This window comes from Anopheles ziemanni, chromosome 3 (assembly GCF_943734765.1).
Source record: "Anopheles ziemanni chromosome 3, idAnoZiCoDA_A2_x.2, whole genome shotgun sequence".
NCBI classification, from domain to species: Eukaryota; Metazoa; Arthropoda; class Insecta; order Diptera; family Culicidae; genus Anopheles; species Anopheles ziemanni.
The window spans coordinates 94,500,305-94,511,477 of NC_080706.1; the positions used below are offsets into that span (position 1 = coordinate 94,500,305).

Below are 11,173 nucleotides of genomic sequence, written 5' to 3' on the forward strand. Positions count from 1 at the left end.
TATTTCCAATGTATCCCACAATAACCGTTAAAACCGGTTTTATTTTTCGGATTTCCAATGACATGTGCATAATGAGGTTACTTGATGTGGCCTAACTTATAGCTTAGTAGAAACGATCTTGGGTAATATTTAAAAATGCCGTTAGCATAGACATATTTCCTCGCTTTTTGCATAAGGATGAAATTCAATATCATTGTCCAGAAAAATACCCTATCAGGTTACTTTATGAGAATCCCAGCTATTTTAGCTCATGCAACTCATAGAATTAGAATGACTAAAGTAACTTCTCTAATGAGAATGCACCAGAAACAATAAAGTATTGATTGAACAGATCATGTTAGTTGGTTCAGACAACCACTTCAAACCCTTCCCAAAATAAGGAAGGAGAGTTGAGTCAGGTGAGGACTCGGTAATAAACGGTTTTGGATACAGTTTCTTAAAACATTGTAAACGGGTGCTTTCTGCAGAAAACATGCTGCAATCACCGCGATCAGCCTCGGCTCCATCAAGCCAAGCTAGCCCGTACATGCCCGTCAAGAAAGTGTTAAGATCAAGATCGCTCAATACAATAAAGGAGTCTTCTTCTACATTAGGAGTGTATAAGATTTTGTCTTTTGTTTGTTCAGATAGTCGTCATGTACGAACATGGGAAAAGTAGCCAACTAATCAAAACATTTGAAATAGGACTTCAATCATTAAAACACGTCTATTTGTTTTTTGGTACTTACATAAAGTTCATCTTTTATTTGTTAACACTAAAATAGCAATTCATTATCATGCCTGATAAAAGTTCGAAATTAAACATAAGTTCCTGCCTGAAGTAACAGGCAAAGGAAACTTAAAAATGTAAATGTTACATCTGAACATTAATCTTCATATTATAAAAGAAGGAAGAAATTGTGAAGCTGGTCGCACTTACTTCATTTCTAATTAGTTCTAATGAACTTGAATGACTCCTGACTGCTCATAATCGGTTCCGGAAAGATTGTTTGTACACTTCAACAAAGTACGAATCATCGATTATATCTAAACTGAACTTGAAATTGTAGACTGCGCTGGTTTAGGAGTTATTGGTTGATTCATGTAATGCAATAGTTACCACTGTACTCTATCAAATAAATCATATGATTGATAGTATCTGTTCGCACTCGGCAAAAAGTATAATCACCCAAAAATGATTAATTCTCGCTCTACTCAGCGACTTTCTTCTTCTTTTTCTTCTCCTTTTTCGATTCATCCGCTGCTCCTGCTTCGCCCTCTTCCGCTGGTACCGACTGATCCATCGTCTCAGCGCCAGCTTCGTAGTCCTTCTTGTCCTTCTTCTTTTTCTTCTTTTTTTGCTCTTCTCCATTACCGGCTTCCACGGCTGCAGAAGTGTCCATCGTTGTCTCGCCAACACTTAGCTTCCGCTTACCACCACCAACATCCTCGGAGGCAGCTCCATTTCCGTTGGCCGCACCACGGTTGAAGTCCGTGTAGCTAGTTAACCAATCTTTCGGGGTGTTTTCGTTCGGCTTACCATATTTGTCGAGCTTGCCGGCAGCAATCAACTGCTTCTTCATCGAAGCCTTTGGCCCAAGACCCCACTTGCGTGGGTAAGTGTCGCGCTCCATGATGACGCGCTTGATTTTGGCTACGACTCCATGATCGCAACCAGCCATCGTGGCCGTGGTCATGAGAGCGATCGCCAGTGCAATAGCTTCACCCTTGGTGGTTACGATCACGATCTCTTGATCGAGCTCGATACCATCCTCATAGCGTAGCACGCCGGGCAGTAAAATCTTTGCCCCATAGCACACGGCATTCACCGAACTGTCCTTCATCATGATGCGCTTGTGGCCAACGAGCAGCCCCTCCAAGGGTTTAACCACACGGCGTAGCATCGTCTCATCCTTATGGTTTTCGTACAGATACTGCGCGTCAAGGACGTCATGCATCGTGACCATACCATCCTTCTCCGACTGTATGCCGGAGCGGACGCGGCGAAGCTCTAACATCTGCCCGCCCACACCAAGCACCAATCCGAGATGGACGCACATCGTACGGATGTAGGAGCCAGCTTCGCAGCTCACCCAAAACACTCCCATGTTGCGCTTGTCGTCGTAATCCAGCAGTTTCGAGTCGTATACGGTTCGCACACGAAGCTGACGCTTGACAGCCGAAATCAGCGGCGGCCGCTGGAACAAGGCGCCGCGGAGCTTCTCCAAACCCTGGGTGACCTTCGCCACCTTCTCCACACCCGAGTGAAGCTTGAAAACCGCCACATACTCCTTGCCAGCGCTTTGCTGACTCTTTACCAGTCGAGTGGCACGATCGATGCATACGATCAGGCATCCCGTTACCTTGGGATCGAGGGTGCCAGAGTGGCCCGTTTTGTCCACCTTCAGAATCTTCTTAATCCACGCTACAACCTCGTGCGAGCTAGGATTCGATGGTTTATCAAGATTGATGAAGCCGCCCGTAACATAATCCTTAATCTTCCGGTTTAACGGGGATGCTCCGAACGGAAGAGGAGTGTAGTGATTGGTCCGCACGTTCAACCGATCAAAGTTCTTCAGCAACAAAGGCCATTTGGAAGTGTCCAGGCGGGCGATCGCTTCCGAAGGTTTGAGCTGAAAATCGCCAGTACGCTGCAGTTCGCCCAAATTTGCAATCTCTTCCGCTCCCGGTTCCTGCTTGACCTTCTTCTTCTTTTTATCCTTCTTAATAGGCGATACAGGAAAGTCTGGAATATAACACGAATGTTACAATTGATTCGACACCATTAAAAGTTGAAACCACACAATTCCGCCAACATTAGTATTTTTCCACACACTTACCGACTTCCATGATGAGTAGAAACTACAAGTTAAAATGCAATATACGATAAAATTCGGAAATATCCGTAAAATGAATGCAGAGCGCAGCAAGTGCTTGTATCCTCGACGACCACGCGTTTCACTTCGACCACACGAGATCCCGGGTAAGTTGACAATCAACTCGACTACTTTTGGAGGTTAGAAAATGAAAGAACAGAACCATGCTTACCAAGTAGCTATTCGCTAGAGCGAGATGGTAAGAGGTAGCACATGGCGCTCGAAGGAACTTTGTTTTTGTGAGCCGCACAAAACCGTTTCAGACCGGTTGATATGACAGCTGTCGAAAAAGGCTTGGTAACCGGTTTGACATCAGAGTAGTCCACGAACCGGTTCTACTTAAAAAGAACTACCCAGCGTTCCAACTAGTTCTTGTTTAAGGAACGATTGAACAAAACCATTTGTTAAACAACAAAAAGTTAGCTTACTTAATTTTTTTCAATGTAATTAATTATAACGCAGGCTTCATTGATATGTTCAATTCGCTACGAAGTGTAGAATAGCAGCTATTTTTGATTGTAGATGTGACGTTTAAATGACATTCCCATCGCTACAATTGTGCCATCGATGACTTGTTCATGTCAACCAGCAAAAAGAAAAGTTTGCGAATTGCTAGCAGCGCTTTTTGGACAACGAACAGCAAGGAAACTCATCTAACCCACCTGCTGAGCAAACAAAGTTTCGCAGGGCGATTTCTTAAAGGAAATTGTCCCAATAGTGCTGATCGTTTTCTGCCTACTTGTGGGTGGGCGTTTGTTGGTAAATAGTTGGCATTCATCACCGGAGGTACGTAGGCAATGGCTTGATAACAAAACCGCTACCAGGATAAGTGTTCCGCCCCTCGAGTGTATAGTGGAAATGCATTCGGTGTTAGCCAAATACGCAGTGTAATTGATGAGTAATTAATTAAACCATTGCCCCATTGATTATGCCTAGCAAATGAAATTGAGTTTATCTTTCCATGTATGTTAATAACGAAAAGTTTCTCTGAAGATCGACTAGTTCGCGGTGGCATCGCTCAACAAGAAGTCTTGTGTTCCTACATTGCGCTACATTTATTGTGTAAACGGCAAAAGTATTACGTACGTTGATGTGACGTGAACACAAATTCGTCAAACCTAAATAAGCAATGAGTGAGCAATGTTAGGATTCGCTGCACTTGTTAGTTAGTTTCTGTAACGATTTCCGATAACAATCGTTAGCTTTCGCATGTGTATCTAACTTGCTTGTAATACTGTCGTGCACTGCTACCCTAAGCCAAGGAATGCCTGAAGTAAAAACAAAAGTTATAAAATCACGACTTATCAAACATTCATCTTAGTAAATTAACACCACGCGTGCGAATTAATTCGTTTTTTTTTTCAATCGAACTGAAGAACCATAGCGGACATTGTGCAGTGACACGCAGACGCCCGCATTGCCATGGGGGATATGGCGAATTTGGGGAATAGCGCAAAATGAAAAATGAATTATTAATTAACTTTTACCTTCATCAAACCCAATGCCCCTTAGCCTTTAAAAGTGGTCGTTTTTAATTGAATCAATCGCCTCGATGCGCTTTCTCCGAACAGTACAGTAATGATTTATCTAATGACATTCTTTTTGTTTCATTCTTTACTATCAACGGTGGCCCGTTGGTTGACCGCAACGGCAGACTCGAGCGGAGCGAACTCATACGCAACGATAAGAAACGGAAGATAAGAACGGGAAAGGCCGGACGTCACTGAACTGAAAGCGAACGGCTAAAGCTTCTTGTGGCCTAGTGACAATAAGCGTTAGAAAAACGTTGGGAAGGAGAAGTACCGGGCAGAAGTAAAATGAGCAGGAAAAATGAGACGGAGCGGCAGAAGCAGATACAGGAAAAGTGTCAGATGCTGCTGACCAAGATGCTGCGGGACGATGACAACAAGTACTGCGTCGACTGTGATGCCAAAGGGCCCCGCTGGGCTTCCTGGAATTTGGGCGTTTTCCTGTGCATCCGGTGCGCCGGCATCCACCGTAATCTGGGCGTACACATCAGTCGGGTGAAGTCGGTTAATTTGGACAGCTGGACTCCGGAGCAGGTGGTAAGTGATCGATTAGTGGAATGGTTTGTACTCAAAAGTTTGTCAATCGGCCGTACCAAACGGAAGGGAAAAGAACCGTAAAAAGTGAGCGAGAGAGCCGATTTTGGGTATAAACACGTGACATCATCGTCAATGTCGAAGGATAACGAAGGAAACCCTTAAAAAAATAGAGAAATAGGTGCCCATGCGCCGTACCTATACTGTCGTGATACGAAGCCGGCATAGTTTAATTAATTACGTTACCCCCCCTACGAGAAAGGTGGGGGTAGTTTGGAAACATACTAATTTTCTAATGTTTTTTTTTTCGCGTTAAGTAAGAACATTAATTTTTCCAAATCTCGTTTTGATCGATCGATTTTTGTTGAAAATGGTTGCTACATATTGTATCATGGAATTGTGAAACCAAATACCATTAAACCATAGTCATAAAATTACATGCAAACTCAACCAAGTCGGATTTTTTTTGTTAAAACGACCCATATGTTATTGGACGCTGTTTTTTAATGCCTAACTATCTATTTGTTTAACCTTGCTCCATTTGTAGGTCTCACTAGAACAGATGGGTAATTCGAGAGCTCGCGCTGTATACGAGGCTATGATACCGGACGGGTTTCGTCGACCGCAGACTGACTCCGCACTCGAGAGCTTCATCCGGGCGAAGTATGAGCACAAAAAGTATCTCGCGCGCGAATGGGTTCCTCCGCCACCGCCCAAAGTGGACTGGGATCGAGAGATCGACGAGGAGATCGAAAGGCAGAAGCGTAAAAAGAAGTCCAGTTCATCGGCTGGTAGCGTATCGGGTGGCGTGGGATTATCACTGTCATCTCCCCTCGGCGCCGTTGCCGAGAAGAAGAACACCGCCTCGAGTTCGCATTCGTCGGGCGGTACGGGCTCGTCGATGGCATCGGCTGGTGCGGCCTCGGTGCCAAAGTTGAAGGCACCGGCCAGTAGCACGAAGCAGTCGAGCCGGAATTCCGGCATAAGTATTCCCGCCTCGGATGGAACTTCGTCTCACACACCAAACCTCCCGAGTAACGGTGGTGCAGGGACAACAGTAGGGTCGAACGCAAGTGCCGGAGCTGATTTGCTGGGACTTTCGCTTGGCGAGGGTAGCACCAGCAGTAGCAGTGGTAAAATGCCAAACGGTCCACAAGCAACAAGTGCTTCAACCGTGGAACAGAACAACGGGCTGGACTTGCTGGAGCGAAAAAACACGGAAACGGACGATCTTGCCAAGGCAGAAGCGGACTTTTTCAATCAATCGGGTTCCGGCGGAGGCGCGGATATGAGTGGAAAGTTGACAAAAGATAAAATTATGGCACTATATGGTTCGGGCCCAGCTACAGTTGGACCAGCTATAGGCGGCGGTTTCGGCGCAGCAGGTGGAGGATTCGGTGGGTTTCAACAAGCTGGCAGCACATTCCCTGCGGCTACAAATGTTCCGGCATCGGCCAATTCATTCGGTGCATTCCAGACGTTCCCCGGAATGAATGGAGCTTCGACCGGTGCTGCTGGCCAAGTGCCGGTCGCATTCCCGCTGATGGCAGGAGGCGCCGTTTCAGGTGTGCCTCCGGGGCATACGATGATGTACAGCAATGCTCCCATGTTCAATCCTCAATCGCAACCTCCGCAACCTCTCGGGATGGTGCCACCACAGTATGCCGGAATGCCACCCCAGTACGTGACAAATCCTCTCCTGCAGCAACAAAACCCTCAGCAACAGCAACAACCGCCGCTAGGGATGGGTTTCCCGCCCATGGCTAGTATGCAACAGCCGGCGATGCTTGGCGGAGTAACTGGTGTACCGGCTGCCTTTGCCAACTTTTCCAAACCCGTCCCGCAGCAGCAGCAACCAGCAGCGACCAGTGACAAACTAAGCAATCAATTCGGTAACATGAATTTGCGCGACGTGTGGCAATAGAGTGAGCGGGGCAGTGTGTCTCTATGTGTCATCGGAAACATCGGAAATCGGCCAAAGCGTATCCCGAATCAGGGGCTGGATTTTGGCCGATTGACTTAAAACCAGCCGGCCAGCAGTTTAATGACGAAATTCTCCATATATTGTAGCATATGGCAAACAAACTATTAAGCGCGGATATCAGATATAGGGCAATTACTTATTTAGCAAAAGAAATCGAAGCAACGATACATAATATTCACTCGTCGCGTCTCTACTTCGGTGTCCACTGGTGTCCAGAGAAAGGAGGGATGGTATCAACCTTATTCTTTTTGAGTTTATTCAATCCGACTGGACAAAGTCTGAATCTGTTGTTCTATTGCAATGGTTGCAAACTATAAAGAAACGGTGCAATGGAAGAAACTAACGAGAGAACAGGTAGGTGGTAAACAAAACAGGAAAACGTATAAGAAAAACAAAACTATATAGATTGTAAGTGCACATAAACATGTTAGAACGCGAACTATAAAAGCAGCCGACAGATGGAAACGACGTTCAGTGTTTTTTGTTTTAATCACTACAGTTAATACATAGGAACGTATTCTAAAGTATGTCTAGCGTGGACAAATCTGCGGCATTAAGTGCGTTTCTATTGATAGATAATTTAATGGTCAATGATAACTAATAATGTGCAAGGAGGGGGTTCGTACGTTAAAATGCAATTGTAATCGTCTACATCTTTAAAGTAACGAATAGGAAAAGAATTAGCTCATGGCATCGGTACAGGAACGGAATCGGAAGGACGAGCAGGTTGAAGAATGAATTAGAAAGAGAAAATTTATAAAACTTTGTATCTATTATTATATATATTTATATTTTAAAAGCATGGAATGATACAGCATAAGAAACCTTTCGGGGTAACTAACGCCGAAGGGCCGATATGATGTTATGGGTGGTAGGAAAGGACAGCAAAGGATATTTGGAAAAGTATGCACATTAACAGGACTGTTCGATAGAACTTACTTTCCACGAAATGTTTGACTACAGATTGTAGAACGGCGGTAGATAAAAGTGAAAAAAATATTTGATTGTACTCTAGTGAAAAAGCAAAAGCAAAAATGAATAAAAAGTATTTCCCCGCGGTAGCAATCGGGTAGGCGATAGCTATTGCGGACAATTATATTTAGTTGTGGAAATAAATCCATTTATTTTGAAATTATTTATCTGTCCAGCTTTGAAAAAAGATTTACGATTCATTGTCGAATGAAGAGAAATAATTAATACTCACACAACGTTTATCATTGCATTGTGCACACACTGATTTATTTCTGCCACGCCTTGTTGATGGACGTAGAGACTTGAGGATAGTTCATTTCAAAGCGTCAAATATTGTTTAAAACTTATTTTAAAAGCTACCCAGTCCGAGCGGCTTCCGTCCGGGCCACTGTTCCTTGGCGTATTTTTTCTTTTTTGGTTCGTCCGGCGCTTCTGGCACTTTCTCGCTTATTTTCACTGTAGAAATAGAAAATCGAGAAAAATTCTAAAGATTGAAGTAAAATAAAACGAGCGCAAAGACCAACGTACCACTTTTGCCGGCGCCAGAAGTTGATGAGCCCGGAACGGCAAAAACAGGTGCTAGTGTGTCTCGCACAGCTACCGGGGTTGGATTTACATCCGGCGCTGGGTTGGGCAACAATATTCCGAGCTTTGTCGTTAGACCACTTGGCGTCGTGTCCATGTCGAAGCTTCCGAAGTGCCGAGCATCTGTGGACGAGCCATGTCCACCACCACCGCCATCCGCCGGATCGATACCGTGATAAAGACTCTGCGCTACAAGACTATTCGACTGTCCGTGCTGGCCGTGCGCTGTCATGTGGTGGAAGACGGCCGTTTTCAAACCACCGGACGGCGAGGTGACGATGCCCATACTGTTTTGTACTTCCATTTTGGCACGCTTTGGTACCGACACAGGAACGATGGTCGATTGAATAAGATTGCGGAAGCGTCCGATTGAAGGATCAATGTCCTCGGGATTTATGATTATTTCGTCCTCATTAAAAGCAACTCCTTTACGCTTGTTGCGTTTGTTTTTCTTGTAGTTGCTGCCGCTGTTTCCGACAGGTCCACCACCGCCACCTGCACTAGCACCAGTGCTTGTATCGTCGGATATTCCTAACATTGAAATACGGCGGTTGTGTGCTGTGTTATATTCAGTAAGGTTCTAAAACGATAAAACAATGGCTAGTTATTGTACATGGTCGGAAAAAAATGGCTTTTACTTACATCCAGTTCGGTTTGACTTTCTGGAAGTCCCAGAAATGTACCGTCGCTGGTGTCCATCATAGGAATATCTTCCATAATGTTGGTTCGCGACCCGACAGTTGGCCGTTCACGAAGAATGTAGTGGCGTGTCGAGGCGCCGAAACTGAACTGGCTGTTGATCTGTAGCTGGGTTGGCTTGTTGGCCTCTAGTCGGACAGAGCCAATGAATGTTCCGTGTGCTACAATGTAATATGACGAAAACACTCAGAAACACTTCGGGTAGAAGTTGGATATCCCCAGCTTGCTGCCAACTACTTACTGCTGCCTAGATCAACTAAATAAGCAATATGAAGATGTTTGTGATATACAAATGCTGAATGGACGCGCGAACAGGAAGCATGGTCTATGCAGAAATCATTCATCTGGGGATTGCGTCCAAATAGATAGCAACGTTTTTCGTCGATCATCAGTTTTTGGATCAGTTTGTCCTCCTTCATTACATCGAGATGTAAGCCAGTAGGCGGTTTTCCGGCCCTAGGATGAAAAGCATTTTGTATGAAGTGCTGCAAGATGGGAAATAACAACACTGATGGGACAACACCCTTACCAGGATGGAATTTCATAGTGATTCGACATCGCAGAAGAGATGGTGAGGATTGCATTCGCCGTTTAGCATGTTATAATAACACAACGGAAAATTCTGGTGAATTTGATACTTTTTAACCTTTTGGGGCACCTCAAAGAAATTAGCTATGTTTTCATCGCAGAATCGGGATTCGGAAGATCCGAAGACTCGATCCCTACACGGATTACAAGGATTCGAATCCCAACTTGACGGATTCTAAAGATTTGAATCGATTCAAATTAGATTACCGTGTAAGGCTGGTGTCATTGCTTTACCGCACGATGTTTTGTCGGACGAAAATGTATGGGATTTGACAGCTGCAGGCTTCGCACGATTTAATCGTACGATAAAATCAAAATCATTTGATTTTGTCGTGCGATTTTATCTGTCAAACTGAACTTGGTTGTATAAACTTGAATTTGCGGCTTTTTTCTCGACCACACAACAGAAAATAGTTGTTTGTATACAACGAATAAGCAGCAACCATGGTGGACGTCCGCATTGATGAGGAAAAATTAATTTTATTGGTGCAAGAGCGCCGGCATCTGTGGGATAACAAAGATTCTAATTATAAGAATAAATACGTGACATCTAAAGCATGGAACGCGATTGGAGCTGAGCTGAAAGTGCATGGTATGTATTATTCGATCATCACTAATACCGTGATCCCAACAACGAGGCTACTCCGTACCGTCGATCTAGCCGGACACAGTTGTTTTATATGTTAAACCAGGACGATTCAGTTTATTTTTTGTATTGAAGCATTAGTTATTTCATATTGTTATAAGTTATTATGTTCAATGCGTTTAAGAAAGCATTTCAGTTGCAGATGCAGTATTTCAGGTCGCTTGGTGGCAGATAAAGGAGGTCGGTGTAGGGATGATGGGGCTGCAGCTGGACACAGTTTTTGATATATTAAACCAGGACGATTCAGGTTGATTTTTTATTAAGGCATTAGTTGTTTCATATTGGTTAACTATGTTAAAAGCGTTTAAGAAAGCATTTCACATGGTGCGGTGGCAGATAAAGGTGGCCGGTGTTGGGATGATGGTTAGTTTTGGAGAGGGTTTCCAAACAATAACTTTGTTGTATATACATAGTTCATATGAATGCAGAAAGTGAAAATATAACATATGTAAAAAAAGGTATAAATGGTTGATGAATAATTTGATGCATTTGAAAGAAAATATTAAAATTTAAGAAACTGATAGAAAAACATCAATGGCAAAATATGGAAGATGGGATCTGTCAGGTATGTAAAGACTACTTGTATAAATGAATTCATTCTAAACCTACGGTAATATATTTACAAAAATTACAACTACACAATGAAATACTCTACTGCTATATCTACAAATTATAAACTATACATAATTCATTTATCAAATCTTGAATTCATTACATTACCTAACCATTGTATTATCTAACCAGAAAAATAGTTTTTAAAAAAATCCCTAATTTCTACGGC

At 43.6% G+C, this 11,173-nt stretch overlaps 3 protein-coding genes across 3 annotated transcripts; 1 reads left to right on the plus strand and 2 right to left on the minus strand.

Moving 5' to 3' along the window:
- Positions 1 to 784: 784 nt before the first annotated feature.
- LOC131289946 (H/ACA ribonucleoprotein complex subunit 4) lies at positions 785 to 2,829 on the minus strand. The gene is made up of 2 exons (XM_058319299.1): positions 2,820 to 2,829; positions 785 to 2,725 (listed from the first exon to the last, which is right to left on the minus strand). The coding sequence occupies exons 1-2, from the start codon at positions 2,827 to 2,829 to the stop codon at positions 1,191 to 1,193; spliced, it is 1,545 nt and encodes a 514-aa protein (XP_058175282.1). The 3' UTR covers positions 785 to 1,190.
- A 655-nt stretch (positions 2,830 to 3,484) lies between these two features.
- Positions 3,485 to 8,034, plus strand: LOC131289074 (stromal membrane-associated protein 1). The gene is made up of 3 exons (XM_058318272.1): positions 3,485 to 3,641; positions 4,510 to 4,921; positions 5,466 to 8,034. The coding sequence occupies exons 2-3, from the start codon at positions 4,673 to 4,675 to the stop codon at positions 6,840 to 6,842; spliced, it is 1,626 nt and encodes a 541-aa protein (XP_058174255.1). The 5' UTR covers positions 3,485 to 3,641; positions 4,510 to 4,672; the 3' UTR covers positions 6,843 to 8,034.
- A 2-nt stretch (positions 8,035 to 8,036) lies between these two features.
- On the minus strand, positions 8,037 to 9,846 carry LOC131289075 (nuclear inhibitor of protein phosphatase 1). Its single transcript, XM_058318274.1, has 5 exons — positions 9,688 to 9,846; positions 9,400 to 9,614; positions 9,102 to 9,319; positions 8,403 to 9,039; positions 8,037 to 8,330 (listed from the first exon to the last, which is right to left on the minus strand). Exons 1-5 carry the CDS (start codon positions 9,714 to 9,716, stop codon positions 8,224 to 8,226), a joined length of 1,206 nt encoding a protein of 401 aa, XP_058174257.1. The 5' UTR covers positions 9,717 to 9,846; the 3' UTR covers positions 8,037 to 8,223.
- Positions 9,847 to 11,173: the final 1,327 nt, after the last annotated feature.